We start from the raw sequence: 23651 nt of genomic DNA, 5'->3' as shown, positions 1-23651 counted from the left end.
GGGGCATTCAGAACATGCACAGGGGCAGGAATCTTCTCTCCAGACCTTAGGTGGCAGAACTAGCCTCAGTAGATTCTTACACTGCCCCATGTGGGGGTAGGAGAAGACAAGATGCATATAATGATGGATCTTCTTGCATTTTCCCTCCTATATCAGGGCCTCTCCTCCAGCACGGTCAGGCCCACGGAATGGCCCTCTGCACAGTGGAACTGCACCAGCTCCCTCTTCTAGGGTGACTCCACACCTATAGAAGAGACTAGATATTCTCCATTTCAGTGGGACTATTTGTACAAGTAAAGGTTTGTGTGGTAAAACCCACAGTACCCTCATGCCTGGCACAGAAAAAATTCAAAACAAGGTTAGAATATCAGGGTTGGAAGGGACCACAGGAGGTCATCTAGTCCAACCCCCTGCTCAAAGCAGGACCAATCCCCAGACAGATTTTTTGCCCCAGATCCCTAAATGGTCCCCCCAAGGACTGAACTCACAACCCTGGGTTTAGCAGGCTAATGCTCAAACCACTAAGCTATCCCTCCCCCTCTTTCTAGCCACAGTAGTTGGACACTATGGGTTCAGATATCTCAAAAATTATATATCTTTACAGCATTATGCTCTGTTTCCCTTGATACTTAAGTCTTGGTGGAAACAGTTAAAGATGATGTCCACTTCTTAAATTCTGTAAAGAAGCTTTCCTCCATAGTCTGTGGCCATACCAAGTTGCAGAGAGTTTAAAAATATATCTAATTATAGACATATACATGAAGATGCACAGAATAATAAAGCACCAGGGCAGTTTATCTAATATGCAGTGTCCAAAACATACTAAATAAGATACCCCACAAAGTCTCTGTAAATTTTAAAATTTATGTTAGATTTAACTAGAAATACCAGTAGTAAACAAATTCCAATGATATTAATTCATTTCATTCAAGTAAAGTCCCCCAGAGCACAAAGCATACAAAATACTCTGAAACAGTTAAATAGCTCTAATTTTTTCATATTTAAAGGACAGTTCTTTCCCTATAAAACAAACTGCATGAACAATTACAATTATGACATATCTTCACTATTAGAACTTTCCAACAGTATACAAAACAACAAAACCTCCAAGGGCCCAATTAAAACAAACTTTATATTTTTAAAACAAGAAACTGAACCGTTTTGTACATATCCAATCAGTTCAATAATATGCAAAAAGTTTACAATTTCTATTTGCATTTTCAAAACTATATCACCCCCAAAATAGGAATATAGAGAGAAGAAGAAATACTCAGGCCCTGTACTATGAATAGAAATGCAAGTTCAACACTAAGGGGCAGGGGATACACTTTAAAAATTCTACATTAAAACTTTGAGTTACTGTCAAAGTTGGATAGCCAAAACTGAACATACAAATATTAAAAAGCCACAACTGTAAAATCCATGACTTCCTATAACTCCTCTCCAAACATTTTAAAAATAAAATGCTTTTTATATTTTCATTTCCAAAAGGGAAGAAAGTCAATGCCAGCAACCCAGCAGACTTCTGCACCCTTATAAAAACAAACTGGCAAGAGTAACCCAGTTCAGGATGCATAAATAACCCTACATGCACAGGGAAAAACAAAACCAGAAGGAAAGACTTCAAATATTAACCTTCCAATGGCTAATTATTCATAGACAATAGTAAAAATACTTTTTGAATTATGAAAAGTACCTTGAGAGGCTCCCTTTAATTATGTATCAGTACACCAAGCTTGCTACTTCTTAAATGAAACTCAGTAACCCAAATTTAGGAGCAAAATCATATCCTTCATTGCCCAGATCAATAGAGCTCAAGTATGTTGCAGGTATGATGTAGACTTCCAGGTGCTGATGGGCATTTGCAGCACAAGCACCTCCTGCTGGATAATACCTTACCAAGATTTGCTTGTGCAAAAAGAGAATCTCCAGGATGACAAAAGGCGAGGATACCTTTAACTTTCCAATCACGTAAGAGGATTGCTTAACATCCCTACTGTCAGTTGCTCAAACTCCTAAAAGATATAAGCACACACACACACACGAGAATCTAATTTTTTCATCTCACTAAGACAAAAGTTTAAAGTGAAAAACAATTCCATGGAAAAATAAATGTTTAAAACTATCACAATATTTACTAAACTACAAAATTCTTTACTTCAGGAAAACTTATAATTTCATTCAGAAATCAAAGCGTTTCCCAGATTTAAAAAAAAAAAGTGATGTTTGTACTAAAATGTGGGTGAATAACTACTTTAACTAGTATGGATTTATAAAACACTAGCTGTGCTGTGGGTGAAGTTTTTGGTTGGTTGGTTGGAGACCTTGCTCTTAAATGCTAATCAAATACAATTTTAAATATACAGTAGTATGTTAATGTTGGACTATTCACATATTTTACCTAAAACAGACCTTTCAAAAGTTTGTAGGTTGGATGGGGTGGGGGCATTGTTTGTGTTTTGCATTATATCTTTACAGGAACACTGGTAAGTAGGTTAAGGCACAAAACTTAAAAACAATCTAAGTTTTTATTAAGCTTCTATAAAAACTGTTACCATTTTTCTTCAATTAATTTTAATGACAAATAAGTTTCTTTTGATATTTAAACATTCCCCTACAATATAGGGAATCCAAACAGCACCAGCTCTGGGTTAGAGAATGAAGAAATCTCAAATATGAAACTGACTACAATCAAAAGTGAAACTAACCACTTGTTTTCATTGTCCATGTTGAGTAGAAGGCAAAAAGCAAACCAACGTTTTAAATAGCAGAAAGCACATTAGATACTTAAAATTCTAAGATATTAATAAAAGTGCCCCATTAATATAAGCATTTGGGGTAACTGCCCTTTCGTTTTCCTTCTGAAATAGTGATATATGTTTAATATGATAATAAATTCATTATTTATTAGAATGAACTTAGGCTGAGAAAAATTTTGCACACATCCAACTAACCAATGTGCAAATGTAGCAATGTCACTCTCTAATTATTAAAATGTTAAGATTCCAGGGCACAAGTTGCCCATATCAAATTTTTCCCTCACTCAGACCCACTGTACACAACAATACACAACATGACAATTACTGTCCCCAATAGGATATTTTTAAACCCAGTCACTACTGAGATAAAAAAAAATGAACAAAAGTTCATGTCAAGTTCAGTGCTTGGGCCTAAACAAGCATCAAGTAAAAGAACCTCACATCTACAATTATAAATGTATAAAACTTGTAGGGGAGCACCATCACTTCAAATAAAAAAGTGGGGACATATTGAATAGATACTCTACTTTGATATCTAAACAAAGAATATTCTAGCATGTGACTGAACTGTGATGACATTTATAAACCAAGGAAAACAAAAACCACCACTCCACTAGCAACCATGCCCCATTAAAAGAATTAGGAACTTGGAAATTACTCTGATCAACCACATTTGTACCCTAACAGTGCACACTCATTCTGTGACACTCAAGTGAATAGAAGTTGAATGAAGGACTCCATGTGCGGATCCAATATAAATTCATCTAAAATCTAACAGTGCAGTCCTGCAAGCACCCACCACGCTAAAAATGTGGTCAGAGAGAAAGAAATCCTATCAACAGTGAAGCTCAGAATAATAAAGAAGCAAACAGAAAAAGAAGTGGTGAGAGGGGTGTGCACAACGGGACTAGACCAAATGGCAGAGTCCCACACACAGCCCCACTCCTACACAGAGAGAGAGAAATGGAAGAGAAAAGGTACACGTCTCTAATCATCGCAAATATGTGCCAAAGTAGGAGTGTGAAATCCCAGAGGTGTCCTTCCACTGAGCTTTGTACCTGTGCAAGAAGGGCAGACCCAGAACGAGGGAGGCAGGAGATACTTCTGAATTACAACTTGCAGAAACGGAATTTTCCCAGTACTGCTCTGGCCACAAAGGCAAATTAAAGAGGAAAAAAACTGCAGTAGCAGCTTTACTACAAATTCTCAATAATCAGAGCAGCATCGTTTCAAAAATAATAATAAAACTTCCCTCTCGGCATCACAGGGAACAAAATCAAACCAAAAGCAAAAGGCCTGGAAATAATCATTCTGAAGAAAACCAGAGAGGAGGGAATAAACCTCCCTCCCCCACCCCATCCCCAGTGCAATGTGTCATCTCCTTCCCCCTGCTCCTCACCACAACCCCAATGTGTCACCCACCTCCATCTCTCGCTCCCCCTCCTCAGAAACTTAGTTCAGTGCATGCAGGGGCGAGAGAAAGGACATGGCCCCCTAGGGCTCTATCCCCTTGGGGGTCGGAGGCCTGGGATGGGGGGGGGGTTTACACTGAAGTTGTTGCTCCTTAGCTCCAAGTTGGCTGAAGCGTCCTATGTAGACTGCTCCTTCCCCCCCCCCCGCTATTCTCTTCCACCCTCCCCCAACCAACTCCCTGAGACACAGACAGAAAAGCACGGGGGAGGCGAGGGATAGAGCTACTCATAGAAAAGAGCAGAAGGAGAGAATAGGGAGGAGGAGGAGAATCCAAAAGGTGGGATACTACACCCTGCTGGTGGTGCTGCTGGTGGTGGCTGGCTGGGGTCCCCCTGGCAGGACCTCTCTCTGAGGGGGAGGGCTCTTCTTCATAGGGGGAAGGTGCTGCGGCTCCTCTGGGCCTCCCTGTCCCCCTCTTCTGGGCTCCTCTCTCTCCTCCTCTCACTTTCTTTAATCTAAGCTGGGAGTGGAAGATGGTAGGTTGCTCCCTTCTCCTCCTCCTCTTCTCTCTCTCCTCTGGGAGGTCCTTTTCCTTCCCCCTCTCCCCAGGGGGCTCCTCCTGCAGGGGGCGGACGGGAAGAAAGGAACGAAGCAGAAGAGGCGCAGGAGAAGAGAAACTGTGACACAAAAACAAGCCGAGAAGCTGAACTCTTCTTCAATCCCATTCACCCGGCCCGGCCGCAGCACCCGTTCGCCGGGATCACTCCGCCGTCGGCCTCCCTGCCTGCCTGGGGCGCGCGCCCGAGCTACCGCTGCGCGCGCCCGACACGCTCTCTCACAGCTACTCCGGCTCTGAAGCGGGGAAGGGGAGGAGGCGGAGGAGACGGGGGAGGAAACAGAGACTGGGGGGGAGGCGGACGCCCCCCTCTCTGGACCCCATGCCGCCTCCCTGGGAGTGAAGGAGGAGGGGTCGCCGGCCTCCGCTGGGGGGGGAGGGTTCGCTGGCTCCTCCTGAGGGGACTACTTGACGTGTTGGTGCGGCGAATTTATTTCCCTTTGCCTAAGGAACGGGCTGTGCTTCGGCTCTCATTGCCTAGGGAAAAAACCCGGATGTAAAGTGAGTGAAACTAAAGTAGAGTGAAGTAGGGCAGCAAACTCTAGTAGAGCAGCAGCGGAGGCGGGAGGGAGCATGCACCGGGGCAGGCAGCAGCAGCAGGAGAGCAGCACAAGCATCCTCACCCCAATGCGCAAGGGGCTCTGCGTAGGAAAGCCGATGCACCAAGACAGGGGGAGAAACATAAGCATCCTCACCCCAATGCAAAGGATTCTGCACAGGAAGCTGATGCACCAGGGCACTAGCAGAAGCACAAGCATCCTCACCCCCAATGCAAGGGATTCTACACAGGAAGTTGATGCACCATGGCAGGAGGAGAAACATAAATACTCACCCCAATGCAAGGGGCTTTTACACAGGCAGTTCATGCACTAAGGCAGCAGCAACACAAGCATCTTTACCCTACTGTAAAGGATTTTGCATAGGAAACCGACACATAAGAGCAACAGGAAAAAACACAAGAATCATCACCCCAATGCATGGGGCTTTGCACAGGAAGTTGATGCAACAGGGTAGCAGGAGAAACACAAGAATAATCACCCCCAGTGCAAAGGGCTCTGCACAGGAAACTGATGCATCAGGGGGAAAGAAGAGAAAGAGAAACACCAGCATTCTCATCCCAATTCAAGGGGTTCTTTGGTAATGCACCAAGGCAGGAGGAAGAGAGGACAAATTCATACATCCTTATTCCCAAAGCAAATTATAACCTCCCAGGAGCAACCATCCTCCATCCACAACAAACTGCCAGCTCTTTGCATATTATTTTTAGAATTAGTACAGACATTTTCTTAGGATGCAGGGAGGATTTCATTGCTTCTTCACTGCTGCTCTTCTCTTTCCCTTTAATGCACTTGTTTTTGTTTTTCTAAGTTATTTATTTATTTTCTGTTATTTCTGGGTGATGCTGCCATTTGGTTTCATGCTTTACTGAGTAACAGAAAACAGCAGTAATCTATAAACTACTGTTTTTCAAAAATAGTGGAAAGCTAAAATTTCAGGAGGAATCAAAACAGGCAAAGTTATTTCTATTAATGTTGTTGCAATAAGTTATATCTGAGAGATAAATAAGGAGGGAATTTGGGAAATTAGGGTTTTTAATAGCAATATAATCAAAATATACAGATATGTAACTCTGTTTATACATCCAAAGCATTTAATGTATATATTTAAAATAAGTATGAAGGGGGACAGGGAAAATCTTTTTGTTCTGTGTTTGTACAGTACCTAGCACAATAGGGCCCAGATCCATTACTAGGTCTCTTAGGTGTCACAAAAATACAAATAATAATAATAATTTGCTTGTAAAGTATTAGTCTTTATGCTTATAATTTATAATATATTAACACAGATAACACATACTCTTCTCACATGTATCTGTGGACTGTAAAACTATCATGTGTTTCTCAAAAACATTTGGGCCTTACTTTGCCCATCTGAGTCATCATTGCTGAATCAGTGGGACCCTTCATTTGCTAAACACTACAGGATTCTCAGAAATGTTTACAGAAAGTCAATTTTTAGTGTAATTCAAAAGTGATTTTATTTTTTAAGCAGTTATCATGTTGTCTTATTTATTTAATATTGTCACAATTTGTGAAAAAAGTAAGTGTGTGTATAATCTCTACAGATATTTCAGGAAGCCAGGATGAACTCATTATTATGTTGTGAAACTAAATCCATAAAGCAGTCATGATGAGTAACTCAGGGACTCATTGTAATTGGGTAGTAATATACAATTTTATCATCTAGAGAATTCTTATGTGTTCAAAGTGAGTGGGGATTTACCAGAATGCTTACTATCAGAACTGTCTAAAAAAAACTGGGCTACCGTGGTATTGTTTATTTAATTAACTGCTAATTTTCCAGTGCTTTTCAGTCAGTTTCTGGTGTTGTCAACTCATGATTTAATCATGAATCTCCCGACATTTCTTAAAGCCCTCACTTCTCGAGTCATGTGATGATGAGAGAATATCAGCTTCTGTTTATTTTTAAGTATGTTTCTAGCCTGTGGGGTTGTGGATACAAGCTTGAACACCTAACCTTAACCTAAAGGCTCAAACAGTAGGCAAATAAAAAGACCCCCAATTTTTCTAAATAACCATGTGATTTTGGGGGTCTTGACGTGATTTTTGAATCCTTGCGGTTAGCAATACTAAAAGATGAAGACATAGAAGAACATACCAAGCTATGTTGTTGGGTTTTTTTTACAGTGGATACAGTATTGGCATTGCTTGGATGTCTTGAGAATCAACAGGTGAAGCCAAATGCTTGTGACTGCCACAAAAGTCTTGATAGCCATTGCAGCATATAACCTAGATTATTGTATAGTGACTGGAACATATATGTTAAATAATATATAATATGTTTATTAAACTCTATCCATTTTAAAGAAATATTTGTATTTTACTTTATACACTTCCCTCTTCAGTCTATGCTATCTATAACAAACAAATACAGCACTTAATATTCAGATGGGTTGACTATATTGGAGCCTGCTCTTAACCTCTCTTAAGTTCAGCTACCTCAATTTACTTGGCCTGGCCTGGGACTTTTAAAGGGGCATAATGTCTGATCTACACCTAAAACTTAGGTCAACCTGGGTGTGTCCCTCAGGGGTATGAAGAATTCACACCCCTCAGAGATGTAGTTAAGGTGACCTAAACCCCAGTATAGACACCACTAGATCAGTGGAAGAATTCTGTCAACCTAGCTACTGCCTCTGGGAGCAGTGGATTAAGTACAGCAACTGAAAAACCTCTTCCATCACTGTCACAAGTGTCTACACTATGGTGCTACAGCGGCATAGCTGTAGCACTAACTCTCAGTGACTTGCATTGACATCAGCACAAGTTGTGGGTATTCAGACCCTGTAGATCAGAGCAGGTGTCTTTAGTTAATGTGTATACTTAATTCCTATCTTCAGTTATTGTGGGAAAGCTTTGGTAAAAAGGTGAGTCAGTGTATTCTAAAAATAGGCTTGGGCTCATTCTAACTCTTGTGTTTGGTTCTGTTTAGAATTCTGTATGAAGGGCACTACATTTTATCTATTTTTTGTGAATTAAAAAAAATCTAGTGATGGTGAAATATATGGTTAGTGGGTTTAATCTGTTATATGCAGTTTGAATAAGTTATATTGTGTAGAAATGGATGAGATTCTAGTAATTAGTTTATCCTTGTAAATTCAGAAAATTGGACAAAGTCCACCAAAGAACATTTACATGTACTTGAAAATTACCCATAGGCAGAATATAAATCTTGTGTGGCACTGAGGTCATACATATTCAATACCTTAATGAATATCTAGAAATAATGACTTTCATCTCCTTAATAGGGTCTCCTCACACAGACTATGTGACCATTCTACTGTCATAACTCCAACCTTCTAAACATAGAACATCAGAACGGCCATTCTGAGTCAGACCAATGGTCCATCTAGCCGAGTATCCTGTCTTTTGACAGTGGCCAATGCCAGGTGCCCCAGAGGGAATGAAGAGAACAGGTAATCCACAGATACTGATTATCAGAAGTGTAACTGAGTGTATTAAGAATTTGCAATGTCATTCCTGCTTTTAAATCTGTGATTTTAAAAATTAAAATGATCTCATCAACCTCATAACTAGATATGTAAATTAAACTATAAACAGTAGAATCTGTCATGGATGTCTGAGTATGATTCCCAGGAGCACTAATGGTGGCTTCATGCATGTGGTAAGAGCTGATTATACCCCCAGGTATCCAGATAAGGTTTCAAACAAACTGATTATTATGGAATATTGTGCCCACATACATGTACCTGGTGTGTCTCCTTTGCAGTGGCAGCATAGCCACCCCAGAAATCATTTATCTGAAACTCTAAAAGAACACTTGGTGGCTGTTTTCTCAATTAGTGTACAAGAGAATATTCACACACACACACACACCAAAGTAAAGTGTTGTTGATGTTTGTTAAAATTCAAATTTCAATCCATACAGATACTACACTTTCTCTGGTAAATGTCAAAGATATAATGTAATCAGTCAAATTCCCTTCCAAGTATATTTCCTAAAACCTCTGCAATATATGGGCCTGATGTAAAGCCCATGGAAGCCAAAGGAAAGATTACCTTTGATCTCACTGAGGTTTGGCTCAAAACATATATGAACAACTGGTCCCAATGACATTGCTTTTCATATTTAAGTGTCTTCCTATCAGTTTGGCAGAAACCAAGAAGATTGGAAGGCAACATCACCATTAAGAAGATGAAACATTAATATGGAAGTATCGCTGAAAATCAATTTATCAACATTTACTTTTTAAAAATTATCAAAATTACATGATCTCATGCCACTGTCACTCTCCCTCCTTCTTCCTAGGTAATAACGGCATGGTGCTGATGCTTGGGACATTTAAAGCAAGATTGGAGAAAGCACTATTTAGTATACTGTAGTATACTGCACTCATATCCTTGTGTTTCTGAGGATCTATGTGTGACTAAGAGGGCTTGTGTGGATCAGAGCAGAGCCAGGAGGTACCCCCTGGCAACTAGCAGTATAGTATTCTTGCTAAAAAAGTAATGCAGCCTGAGGCTGAGCTACCTTTGGTTTGTCCCTCCCCTTGCAGGGGTAGTGGCAGGTAGAGGAAGTCCTACCAGTGCAAATCCAATGGAATAATGTGCCTGTGCGTGTGGATTCACGGTATCTGGGCAGACCCATGGGATATGTGGGCCATTTCTGCAGGAGGGATATCTCAACCTTAAAGAAATGATTTTAAGAAAATTCCACAAGGTTTCTCACCCTAAACCTTGTCTTGCAGATTTTTCTGAGAAAGCCTGTCAGAAGCCCCTCTCTCAATCTGTTAGTAGTTCTGTTACAGTAGGTACCATTTATTTTCCTACAGGAGGCGTTGGAATGCTTAGTGAAGCAATGAAATTGGCTGAATATTCTAGGATAATATGTACTAACAGAGTGTTAGATATTAAGGCCAGAAGGGACCATTATGTTAATCTAGTCTGACCTGCACGACACAGGCCATAGAATTTCACCCAGTAATTCTGTATCAGGTCTGCAACTTCTGGGTCACCTAGGGAATATCTTTCACCAGATAAATTAATCCTTAATACATATGGAAATACACAGACATAGTATGGGGGTTCCAGTACCTTCCAACAAATAGCGAAGGACTAACAAGATCTAGGCAGTGTCTTCTGCCCTTAGTAATCAAGATGATATTTTTAGGAAGATCTGAGCAATCATAAGGGAGGCACTACCTAGGACTCTTAGGCTATGCTGGATAAGCCTGCATACAACCCCATACACTGTTTACAATTACAATTAAATATAGCCTATTTGCCAAGATTTGAAATATTTCAGTGAATAACTATTCACTTTTTAAGCCTAAGGTATGAAATAAACCATATGAACAATTGCCACTATGTGGAGAAAGGGGGCATCCAACACCCAATTTTAGTGTTTATTAAACAACAAAATATCAGACCATTCAACTAATTTTTTAGCATTAGTTATCACAGTACATGTTGCTACTGGTAGTAGGGAGGCTAATTGATGATCATGGTGCATCCCATATCCTGCAACCAGCATTCTTCCAGATCCCATCAACAGACTGATTTGATCCCTCTCCTCTACATTTAAAAAGTTCAGCAGGGGTGAGAGAGAGAGAGGGAAATGCAATGATTACAAATAAAATCATGTCATGAGTTTTGAAGAGCTCACAAAAGTGAAAATGACATCTTTTATACAAGATCACATCAGCCATTATAAGCCACATAAACAAGCAGAAGGCCACATCAGTAAACCAAAGACACGTGTCACTAACGGTCAGATTCTGTACACAGGTAGATAACCACCTCAACAAACAAACAACAGAAATAGATATATCAACAAGTAAACAACACACATGGGAAAATTAGCCCATTGTCTACAAACAATAAAATACATACACAGGAAAGGACAACACCAACAGACAGTGCAGCACATTCTATTACTATTCCATTTGTTAAGCACTGGCAATATGCTTGGCACTATACAAAATGCAAATAAAAACACAAACCCTGCCTTGGGGAGCTTACAATTAAAAAAAAAAGATACAGAGAAAACAAGATGCACTGGAAAATTCAGAGGATGGTGATAACTTAGTATTTTTAACTACTTTAAATATTAATGTTGACCGAAGTTTCAAAAAACCTATGCCTAAAGTAAGGCTCCTAAATTCTACAACTGGGTGCCTAAGTGGCTTGATTTTCAAATGTACTAAGCAACTAAAAATCAGGCCACTTTTATGCAAGTGCCTAACTATGGTCTTCAGAGCCTAAGTTCAGGCTCCCAGTTTTGAAAACCTTTGCCATTAATTTTATCTCAATCTGTATCTCTCCTTCTCTGATACAATATTTGGGCAAGAAGAAAGGTGATGCAGTTTAGTGTATGAAAGCCTCATGGAAGAAGTATGTCAAATTAAATTTTTTATACGTCATCCATTACCTTGGTATTTGGGATTGGAAGGTCATTCCATTAACAAGAATCAGCACAGAAGATGGGCAGAGACAAGGAATGTGAGAAGGAAACCAAACATGCAATGACATTAGCTTCACTGATTAAATGACAGAAGTTACGGGAAACATGATAAACAAAATCTAAGATGTAAAATGGGACACTACTGTGCAGGTCCTTGAAATTTAAATATAATCCATCAGGGAGGAGGGGTGGTCAGTCCATTAGAGATGCATAACATGGTCTGATATAGATGCGAAGAAGATAATTTTAGTAGTTGCATTTGGGACAGACTGGAAAGAAGCAAAGTGGAAATTAGGGATGTCAGAGAAAAGGTGATATAACTAAATACATATAGGGAGTAAATCCATTAAGTAAGAATGTGTCTTTTTACTTAGTCAAGTTTCATAAAAGAACTGCACTATAAAATAATATGGGCATAGTCATAATATATGTGTATATATGTATGACTACACCCATATAATTTCATTTATCATTTATTTTTACTATATTCCATTAAAAGCCTATATTATAAGAATGTTATTAAGATTGCAAAGTCGATCACGCAGTAGTTAGTAAATGCCACAGTTAAGGTTGCCTGAGCATGTTTTTGGGTGTTCAGAAATAATAATTAATCATAGTAATGTAGATACATCCATGTTTTGCAACTGAAAAAGATGTATAGATAATGTTAACACATTTATTAACCTCTTGCATCTAGCTTTCCCAACCAAAAACAAATTGCCGCTGACTAGAGGGTGGAAAGGAGCTAAAAAATCTGTTTCTTCCAAAATGCTGTAATGCACTCAGATTTGATTCTATTAGATCCACTATTCGTTACTTTGGATATACTGCAGTGAATAGAATGAAAGTCTCAAATTATTTCAATACACTGCAAAGTGCAAACTCCATTTCCAGTTACACAGCTAAATCCTGCTCACCTTATTCACATGAGTGAACTCTTTCCATGAGTAAATTGAGTAAGATTTGGTCAGTAGTGAAGTTGTTTTTTTGAAAACAATCAGCATAAGAAGTTTCTACTCTGTTTATATTTGCCTACACTATACAATTGGCTTCATTCTATGACTCCCTAGTTACATGGTATACTACACTGCACTAATATTCTCTTTATATTTATGGAAATGGAAGACAACTTTTTTATTAAAAAGTAGTAACTCATACTAAGAAATATGAATAGTGCTGTTTGAAGGCCTTGTATAATTTGTTACCCATTAACTCTTACAAACTCAATTGATGTCAACATACCTCCAGTCTCCAAAACAATATTTCCTGGAATTAAGGGACAAGCTGCATCAGAAAATGTTGATTGCCTTAAGACAGAAGTTCCCAAGTTCTGATCTGTGAAACCATTGGTGCTCCTTGGAGCACTTGCTGATGTTTTGCAAAGAGCTATCTTGTTGGTGCTAGATCATCCTGATTTGCATCTCCTTTTATGCCAACCTGAGCATCAAAGCTCTTCATTGCAAAGAATCTGGAAACAAGGAGGAATCAAACTATCGGCCTCAACTAGAGCATTGCTTCATAAAGGAGCAGGAGGGGGAATTAGGAGCTACTGGCAGGGACTGGAGCTGCCAACTGTGAGCATGAAATGTGTGTCTGTAACTTTAAGTCTTTAAATCATGATTTGAGGACTTCAGTAACTCAGACAGAGATTAAGGATTTATTACAGGAGTGGGTGGGTAAGGTTCTGTGGCCAGCAATGTGCAAGAGGTCAGACTAGATGATCATAATGGTCTCTTTTGACCTTAAAGTCTATGAGTATATGAGTCTATGTAAAATATATAAAAGTGCTAAGTATTGCTAAAATATAATTATCGCGAGTACACAAAATGAAAGGGACAATTACAGAGAGAAATAGGAGCCAGTCTAATTTGCTATATCAGCTATTAAAAATGATTGAGAAGTTACCCCTCTGCAAATACCCTTTATTATCTTGAACATGTGACCCTAGGTAATGATAGCAAGCAGATGTCACATTCCTTCAACAGGAATGTAGGTTTGGGCAGATGGAAATATGTAATAAAATAGCCTTCCTGAGACAAAACAAAACAAGTTAAAACAATCATAAAATTATGTTGATAAAGGTTACATAATATTATGATTCGATATATATATAATTTTTAAATTCCTAGGCACATAACTTTTTCTCTTGTAAACGTGGAGATTGTCACATAGTGTCTGCACAAGATACGTGCCTTTCTTCCACAGTTACAGCAGAGAGCAGAATCTAGCATGACAAGAGTGGGTCAGGCAGTAATTATATCCATGGGTATTTCGGGGACATTCATTCAAGAGTTAAAAAATCTTTGGGGAGTTCCTTCCTGACAGAGAGATAAGTCTTTGGTAGAAATATTAGCCTTGATGGATAAATCAAAACCCCCTAAACTCTGTTTGCCTGCATGGAGATAAAATAACTACCATACATAGTAGGGAAAAATTTTCAGAGTGCCACAATATCACTCCCCCCTCCTCAATTCTATTTTTGACCATAACTGGAAAAAAATTAATTATTCCCAAGAAACAAATGTTTCCCTACTATTTGTAAAGAGCTTAGGGATAGGAACTGTTGCGCATCACTCCCTCTCTACTGTGGAGTCCTTGGAGGGGATCGAATAGCTTCTGTTTATTCATCTTTACTAGCATAACCGGCTGTCAGCGGATTATCTCCTTCTGGCATTGAGATGGCTCCTTTTCACCATAGGCAGCTGCAGAAACAGCAGAGATTTTTGCTGATTTTTGGTTTCCTAGGTCACTATGTCTGCTTTTGGCTGGCTAGTGTGAGCTGTTTGTTGGGGGAACTCCCTAGGAGGCCAAGCTGTATACTGAGTCTCTGATTCATATATGAAGAAGGTAGTGGTTTAATTCTTTAAAAAGAATCAAACAATTTCTTCTCTCAGTATTGGAACAAAAATATACAATATTATCACTTTGCCTACACTTGAATAAGATGGAATTCCATTATCCCCCAAAAATGTGTTTAAAGTCAGAGATATCTTAGGTGGGATTGATGCATTGATTAGACTGGGAATACTTGAGGTGTGCTGGGTTGCAATAGAATTATTTAATATGAGCTAGGATTGCCTGAGAGGAGGCAGTCTAATATTATTATTATTTATGGTAGTGTCCAAAAGCTCCAGTCCGATCAGAGCCTCATTGTGCTAGGCACTGTACAAACACATATCGCCAGATTTTCTAGTCTGCTAAAGCTGCTTTGCCTCTTGGAAGTCACCATGGGGTGAAGTAATTCTGCACTGCTCCTTACCTGGGCCTACACAGAACAACTAAACACCTAGTTATTTATAAACTACCTATCATCTTAATATCTAAGTGATAGGCTGGGCTGGAAATATTGAGCAAAGAACAAGAGATTAAAAAAAAATCTATGAGATCATCCAATCCATCTCCCAAGAGCCAAGGCAGGAATGTTCCCCAAGACACATTTCTAGTATTTTCTCCTAGTCTAGTTTAAAAGTCCCAAGTGATGGGGCTCCCACAACTTCTCCTGGGAGACCAGTCTACAGCATCATACATCACATTGTCAGGAAGATTTTCCAGAGATTCAGCCAAATTTTTCCCTTTCTTAATTTCATGCCATTTTTCCTAGTTATATACCTGTGTATCACACCTCTTGATCTTGCAATTCCTTACATGGTGAACAACAGGGAATGTAAGTTTGTTTCACACCAGCACATGTGGAGGCTACTTGGAGTAAGTATGTTTAAGCAGAAAGTGTGATCCTCTGTCTTGGAAAGTGTGTGAGGTCCCTTATGCAGCTGTTCCCTTACTCTTAAGAGCTCAAGGTTAAAAAAAAAAAGAGGTGGAGTATGGATGGAGAATGAGCATTTCAAAAATGACATGAGTTTTAGGCCTTGTCTACACACACAAGTTATAATAGTTTAACTAACTCATTTTAGACACTTCTTTATTCAGTCAGTGCAATTCCCTTGTGTGGACCCTTGTAAATCAGTTTCAGAGCACCTTTAAAGTAATATAAAATTTCTTTATACTGATTCAAGAGTATCCACATAAGAGGGTTGCACCAATTCAACCTAATTAGTTTCTAAACCAATTTTATTAAATTGATACAACTTTTGTGTAAAGACAAGCCCTAAGTTTGATCCTCAATATATCTGTAAGGCTCTTAAATATTCACTCCCTTCTTAGGCCTCACTTCTGCTGCAAGACCTGAGGAACTTGGCAGCTGCACAGCAACATCCCATTAATGGAGGCTAGAAGTACCCTGTGCTCTCTGTCCAGCTCATCACTTTCTACCGTATGTTAATACACACAGGACTCCTCATCTGTACTGGGCAGGAAAAGGGACTACATAATTCTTCTCTTTTGGAATATGTGTTGATTCTTAGCATGTTCCTCTTTATTAATCTCTTAGGAAAAAGAGACATATGTAGCTCTTATCGTTCTTCGACAGTCATCCCTTCCAGTTTCCTGATTATTTTTGTTATTCTTCTCTGAACAGCCTTCAGCTTGTTAATATCTTTTTGGCAACATAGGCCTAGATCTGCAAAAAGACTTAGGCACCTAAGTCTCAGGTTTAGGCACCTACGTCACAGTTTTGGCTCCAGTGAAATCCACAAAACTCCTGCCAAACCCTGTAGAGACCTACGTTTTCAAAGAAAAAATTCCCTAGGTGCCTATGTCTCTACCTCTGAGCATACGCACTGCTGCACCCCTCTAGGCATCTGGACGCCTATCTCCCAACTAAGCCCCAGAGTGATTCATCAGTTGGGACAGATAGGCATTTGTGGGCATAAGTCGCATATAGGATTGGACCTGGCAGGCATGTTCAGAGGCTGCCCGGCTCATGAGGTTCCATTCAGAATCTGTCTGGAAGAGGTGTCCTGTTATAACTTTTAACCTAGGGGCTAGCGCACTCATCTGGAACATGGGAGACCTAGTTTCAATTTGCCCCTCTGCTTGATGGGACAAAAGGATTTGAACATTTTCTACCTACTGCAACCACTGAGCTATGGGATATTCTGATGTGGGGCTCCTTCTATCTCTCCCGTTTAAGCTATTCCACTGTGGCTAAATAATGAGAGAGGGTTGAAGAAGGGGGTCTGGATTCAGGGTCCCTCAACTCCCACATAGGTGCCCTAACCACTGGACTACTTACTTAGAGGATTGTGGAAGTGTTTGGGAACATGTCTGAGAGTGGGTGTGCTTTGCTGTTTTCTCTGTTTCTTTCTGTTGGGCAAGTGGGGTTTGTTTTTTTGTGTTTTAGTTTTGTGGTTGTGGGTATAATTTCAGGGCTTATTTTGTTTTAGCAGACTTTTGTCTGCCTTCTGGGCTTACATGGCCAGCCAAAGGGAACAGAGGCCTCAGATTGTTGTGGATCCTGAGGGCTTCACCCATAATCATGGGTTGTGGATTTTGCTTCCAGACTCTGCCTCTGTCGAGTAGGATGTTCTAGCTCTGGGGAAGGTGACTGGGTTTAAAAATGTGAGAACTGCTTTTTCCATGATCAACACTATTGTGTTTGTTGTCTCTCTTAGGCTTTGGCTACACTTACACTTCAAAGCGCTGCCGCGGCAGTGCTTTGAAGCGCTAAGTGTAGTCAAAGCGCCAGCGCTGGGAGAGAGCTCTCCCAGCGCTGTCCGTACTCCACCTCCCTGTGGGGAATAACGGACAGCGCTGGGAGCCGCGCTCCCAGCGCTGGGGCTTTGACTACACTGGCGCTTTGCAGCGCCGCAATTTGCAGCGCTGGAGAGGGTGCGTTTTCACACCCTGCTGCAGCGCTGCAAATTTGTAAGTGTAGCCAAGCCCTTTAGCCTTGTTGAGCAGGTGGCTGTGGAGAGGATTGTTCTGTGGGGTGGGTGTGTCCCTTTGTGCCCCTCCCAACACCTGCAGTTAAAGTCACTATCTAGAGACCTGGCAAGTTATGGTGATTATCACTAGCCCTTCTAGGAGGATTCCTTTGGGCTGTAAAGCCCCAGAGGTTCAGCATGTCTCATCCTTCATAGGCAGGTTTATGAGATAGTAAACAATGCTTACGAAGTGTTAAAAGTTTCCCTGAAGTATAGGATTGAGGAAAGTGACTACATAGTGTTTGTTGTAACTGAGAACATGGCCTGTTTTTGTTGTGGGAGGGTGACACGTTCAGTTAATCAGTACCCTGAGAAGAGGCAGGCTGTCCCTGGGAATGTTCACCCTATGCCTGGGAATGTGGGCGTTTCTGAGAGTAAAGCACAGCATGAGGTGGCTGTGGCAGAGACTGGGTCCCAACAGACTCCAGGTGTCTCTGGGAATGTTGATTCTGGGGAACTAGTCCCCCTTTACAACCTGCAAAGATGGTATTATTTGTTCTGTGGCTCCTGACTCAGTGGCCTCTCAGTCTGAGCCTGTTGCTATGGCATCTGTGGCCTGGGCTCAGGATTCTGACTTTCTGGCAAAGCCTTACAGCACAAAACAGCTACTGAAGGTGGAGAAGGCTCCAGTTTCTGAAGGTCCTGCAAAGCAGGCTAGTTTGCTCTGTGCAGTTGGGAAGCACACTGTTGACGGTGGTTCTTTGGTTGGGGGCATGGAGAATTCTCAAGTTTTGCCCAATCGGTCCCAGCAGTCCCCTCCCTCCAGTCTCTTTGACATTCCCCCCTTGAGGTTGGTAGGGCTTCTGAATCTGAGTGTGTAGGGAATGAAAAAGTCAGATTCTGTGGGTCCTGAACTCCCTGAAAGAGGTGGTATATACCTCTGTAGCGAGGCGGTGGGATACCCCACAGCCCCGCTGAGGGATGAGCCTCCCCTAGCACCAATGTGGGCAGAGCCAGTGGATCCTGTACCCGCCCCACAGAGGTCACGGTGCAGGACAGGAAGTAGAAAAGCCCTGCTGCAAAGCTCCGTTAAAAGCAAGCCGCTGGAGAGGCAAGATGTCTGTGGCCTAGCTCCAGGTTAGAGGACGCTGGCCAGCCGCAGCCGACCCGATGACTGGCCAGGCCAGCCGAGCCTACCCCTTGCCAGCTACCCCAAGGAGGAGCCGCGCTTACCCCTCGCTAGCTACCCCGAGGAGCCGAGCCTACCCTTCGCTAGTTACCCGGAGGAACCGATGGTGCTGGGAACCGCCAAGGATGCCAGCCAAACCCAGGTACCTTACGAGGGGGAGTCCGGAAGTAGCCCAGGGGCAGCCGACCCTGGCCTGGCCACAGCAGGGCCAGAACCAATGTCAGTGTGTTGCACTCAGGATCCCCACTGATGCAACAGCGAGTCTCCTGCCATTGCTAGGGCCCCGGGCTGGGATGCAGTGGAGTGGGTGAGCCTGCGTCCCCCCTGCCACCCCACTTACGGGTGGCAGTCTCCCCCTCGCACCAGACTGTGTGTTTGCTGCCCTGCCCTGACCTAGGGCCTGGGCTTGTACTGAACTACTGGCTCAGCCCCTGCTTAAGGGCCTGAGCTCCTGACTGTGTGTTTGCTGCCCCGCCCTGACCTAGGGCCAGGGCTTCTATTGGACTATTGGCTCAGCCCCCGCCTAAGGGCCCCAAGCCCCTGCCTGTTTGTTTACCGTCCAGCCCTGTCCCAGGGCTTGGGCCCAGAGTGAACTAGTGCGAGGCAGTGGGATGCCCCACTGAGGGCCGAGCCTCGGCCGAGCCCATCTACAACCTCCGATGCTATTTGTAGGTTTCTGGATGAGACTAAAGGGAAACATGGAGTAGAGGTGACAGATTGGTTTCCTGACCTTAATCTGTTTTTGTTTGCTCAGTTTACTGTGAGATGCTTCTCTGTGTCTGAATTTCACAAACAGAAGTGGTACAGATTGGTCATAATTTTTTTTCAAGTGCGTATCTCTTTGAACAATGGAAATGTTGGGAATTAATAGATACTGGAGAAGTTGGTAATTTTTGTTTGAGGTGTTCACGGCGTGTTTCTGTGTCTGTCTTTTTCTTATTTTTTCTGATGAATACTGGTCTGATGGACAATTTTGTATGTGGCTTTCTGAATGTGAATGCGTGCGGGGACATTAAAAGAACAAATGGCTCTTTTTGAGTACCCGTCCCAGAAAAAGGTGGATATTTCATTTTTGCAAGAGACTCACACAGATACAGGTAACCAAACTAATTAGCCTGCTGGTTGGAGAGAAGAGGTTTTTCTGAGCCATGGGTCTGCTGTAAGTGCAGGACTTGACATTCTCTTTGTGGACAAGGTGAAGCTTGATTTGGTGGTTGTGCAGGAAGTTATCCCTGGCTGTATATTGACAGTTCAACCAACTTTTGAGCAATGTCAATGTTTTAATGTCTGTGCTCCTAGTGTGTGTGTGTGTGTGTGTGTGTGTGTGTGTGTGTGTGTGTGTGTGTGTGTGTGTTTTTCAGAGCTTGGGTGCTCTTTTGACAAATTGTTTGACAAGTGATATTTTAATTTTGGGGGCGATTTTAATTGAACTCTTAAGCAGAGATTAGATAGGAAGAATTTGGAACCACATCCACTGCCTGCTCAGCAACTTGCAACTCTTTTATAGCCTTCTGACCTGACTGATGTGTGGTGAATTTTTCACCCTTACGCACAGCAGTACACCTTGTTGAGTGCTAGTGCCAGCTCTTTCTCAATGGCCTGTTTGGACCGTTTTTATGTTTTTACTCATCATTTCTCTCATTTGCATTCTAGTTGTATTCTCCCTACTGGGATTTCAAATCATGGTTTGGTCTTATTTGTGTTGTCTATTCCTTCTATGCAAAACTGTTATCATACTGGCATTTTAACACTCGCATACTACAAGATTCTCCCTTTCAGGACACATTTTGGGGGAGCCTGGGTTGCCTCAAAAGATCTTTTCCTCTCCTTGAACCAATGGTGGGAGGTGGGTAACATAAATTTTAAATGTTTTTGTCAGCAATACACATAGCAGACAAACCTGAGCCTTCACCAGAATATGGAGTTAGAGTTGGGGATCATGGAGCCTGAAAAAGCCTTTCATGGCATTACTGATGCTGGATTGCATGACAGCTTGAAATATAAAAAACAGCTCTTGTGGGACCTGTTAGATAGGGCCCGATTTCAGGGCCTTTCTCAAATAGATGCACCTACTCAGTCTTTCTTTGACCTGGAGAAAAACATGTGGTGTGGAAGATGATTGGCCACTTTAAGATGACATCAGGCCAAGTGCTTTCAGATCCTGTGGGGTTTAGGAAATTTGCTGTGGATTTTTTTTCTCAGACATGTATGTGGTAGAGCCTATATGACCATCTGAGACTTAGTGGCTCCTTGAGGACCTTTCTAGGATCTCAACATTGGATGTAGACAGACTTGAACAGGAGCTGACACTCTCAGAATTGACTTCTGCCCTAAATGGCGTTGCTCCAGGGAAGGCACCTAGTATTGATGGTTTGTCTACTGAGTTTTCTAAGGTTGTTTGGACCTTTCCTGGGCCTGACTTGCTCCAGGTTTTTCAGAAAAGCATCAGAGAGACGATATTGCCACTCAGATATCAAACAGTTCTTACTCTGTGTAAGAAGAGGAACCTTGGAGAGATGTAGAATTGGAGACCCGTGTCTCTGCTTTGTGCCAACTCTAAACTTTTTTCAAAAGCCTTGGCAAATAGACTGAAAACTGTTATTGGTTCAGTCATGCATCCTTGATCTGACCTTTTCTGTCCCCAACAGGCCTATTTTTGATAATTACATCCCACAGTAGGAAAAGATTTAGGCCTCAAAAATGTTTGATTTGAATATTGGGTTCATTTCCCTTGACTGAGAGAACACCTTGATTATGTAGATCAGGGATATTTGTTTTGCACCCTTTGTGCTTTTGGGTTTGGGCCCAGGTTTGTCTCCTGCATTCAGTTAATATATAAAGTCTACTTAAGGTGAATGGAGTTTTGAGCACCCCTTTGTACTCTGTAGGGGAATCAGATAGAGTTGTACCGTTTGCGTTATTGTATGTTTTTTCCATCAAGCCTCGGTTATGCATGCTGTGTAAATGCCTTTCTTTCCCTGTTCCAGCTTGTACTCTGGTGATAGTCTCTGCATATGCTGACGATATGACTGTGTTAATTACTCATGATTACAATGTCCAGGTTTTGACTGAATGTCAGCGCTCTCTATTTAGCAGGCTTCCTTAGCTTGCATAAATTGGCGGAAGAGTGAAACACTCCTGCTGGGACCTTGGGTGATCTCCCCACTGGCATAGTCAGGGGATGGGGCTATTGTGGAGCTGAACTGGCTTGAAGGCACTGGGAATTATGCTGGGACAGGATGATATTTTGGGTTGGAATTGGAGGGAGTTATGGAAAAGTTGGAGGGGAGGTTGCAAAGGCAAAAGTGGTGTGTACCTCAGTTCTCCTTCTAAGGGCAGGTGTTAGTCATTTATAATTGAATTTTCTCCATGTTGTGGCATAAGTTAAAGTTTATGAACTTTTTCTGGGATGGCCATCACTGGCTGAGACAGAGTATTTTGTATCTGCCCGTTGTGGAAGTGGGTCTATAGCTCATTAATCTTTTGAGCAGAGTCACTACTTTTCAGTTACAGTCTCTGCAGCAACTGTTCGGAGATGAGCCTGTTCCTTGGAAGCAACTGGCCTTTGCTTTTCTTTGGTAGGTAGGGAGTTTGGGTTTTGATCAGGAACTTTTTCTTTTGGACCCTAGGTGCCTCAATTTTGAGGTGTTACCTGTTTTTTATCAAAGCCTTTTTAAGGCTTGGAGATATTTTAAGCTGAGGACACAAGATAGGCGGCTGGAGTTCCCAGGGCTGCTTGCTGTACCCCTTGTTTATAACCCTGCCATTAAGATTCCTAATCTTGTTTCTAATAGTCTTGTCTCTTCCCTCACTGCAGCACATGTAACAAAACTTGTTCATTTAATTGATTTTACTAATTTTACATGGGTCTCAGCTGATATCTTAGTGGTCAAGGCTGATTTTCATTCTGTTCTCCTGGGTTTCTCGGTTTTTATCAGAGGTGGAATCAGCATTTCGTAGGGGCAGTATTGCCAGTCTAGACAGTTACCTCCTTGAGTGAACCATTCCTGATTATACTAAGGCTTCTATTTTCTTGCTGTTCCTCCTGCTACGGACTGGGATGTTGACAAGCCTGGCAGCTTACTTGTCTTCAATTGTGTTTTTTGTTGTTGTTTGTTTGGTTTTTTTTTTAATTTACGTTTAATTGCTTAGGCCATAATCATTGTATATGCCTGTGGTAAAGATTCATCATTTTTGGATGCTTGTTGATTATCCCGATACGGTATGGAGAACACAGCTTCTAGAGGCAGATGCCAGCCAGCCAGCCTGGTGAACTGTATACGAGCCTCTGATTGCAAAGAGGATGGATGATCTCCAGTGGAGAATTCTTCATGGAGTCATTTCCACAAATGTGTTTGTTCATTGACTCTGCAGGTGTCTGTGTCATGTCCTTTTTGTGACACGGTGGAGACTGTTTTGTATATGTTTCTTACTTGTTCCAGATTACAGCCATTTGTTTTACCTCGGGGTATTTTTTGGTTATTGTCTCTTGATTTTTTTCTCCTTTTATTTTTACTGCTAAGTACAGGTTCACAAATACATCTACAGTATGCCTTGGAAACGTTATTTTGGGTCAAGCAAAGATGGCGGGGGGGGGCAGAAGTTAGGTGCTATTGACACAGCATTGCAACACCTAGGTACCTTTGTGGATCCCACCCATATTGCTCATAATACTGTAACACAATATTCCATGTGCACTACAGAGCTCACAGACCTCTACAGAGAGTGATTATGACCTTCCTGATCCATGACATTATTTCTTTGGATATTATTTATTGGTAGCATCCAAAGGCCCCAATCATTAGAGCTCTTTGTGTTAGATGCTGTACAAACGTAAGACATTGCCCCTTTCCCAAAGATCTTACAATCTAAAAAGACACATGAAAAAGTCGGGGAAAGTGATAAAA

General features: G+C 41.6%; 2 protein-coding genes across 4 annotated transcripts in view; one reads left to right on the top strand and one right to left on the bottom strand.

The window, feature by feature from the left end:
* The window catches only part of PHF21A (PHD finger protein 21A), a 294983-nt gene extending 290021 nt beyond the window's left edge, over window positions 1-4962 (bottom strand). Inside the window, exon 1 of one of the 3 annotated variants that reach the window (XM_045015878.1) lies at window positions 4524-4962. The gene's annotated coding sequence lies outside the window, so the exon portion shown is untranslated. The remainder of the gene's footprint in view (window positions 1-4523) is intronic. The other 2 variants (XM_045015879.1, XM_045015877.1) reach the window with 2 other exon arrangements.
* A 13882-nt stretch (window positions 4963-18844) lies between these two features.
* CREB3L1 (cAMP responsive element binding protein 3 like 1) overlaps window positions 18845-23651 on the top strand; it is a 115972-nt gene continuing 111165 nt past the window's right edge. Inside the window, exon 1 of the mRNA XM_045016429.1 lies at window positions 18845-18886. Coding sequence (XP_044872364.1) covers window positions 18848-18886 — 39 coding nt within the window. The 5' untranslated portion in view covers window positions 18845-18847. The remainder of the gene's footprint in view (window positions 18887-23651) is intronic.

This window comes from Mauremys mutica, chromosome 4 (assembly GCF_020497125.1).
Source record: "Mauremys mutica isolate MM-2020 ecotype Southern chromosome 4, ASM2049712v1, whole genome shotgun sequence".
Classification (NCBI taxonomy): domain Eukaryota; kingdom Metazoa; phylum Chordata; order Testudines; family Geoemydidae; genus Mauremys; species Mauremys mutica.
Note: the sequence above shows the minus strand (reverse complement) of the source record. Positions and strands in the feature narration are given on the sequence as shown.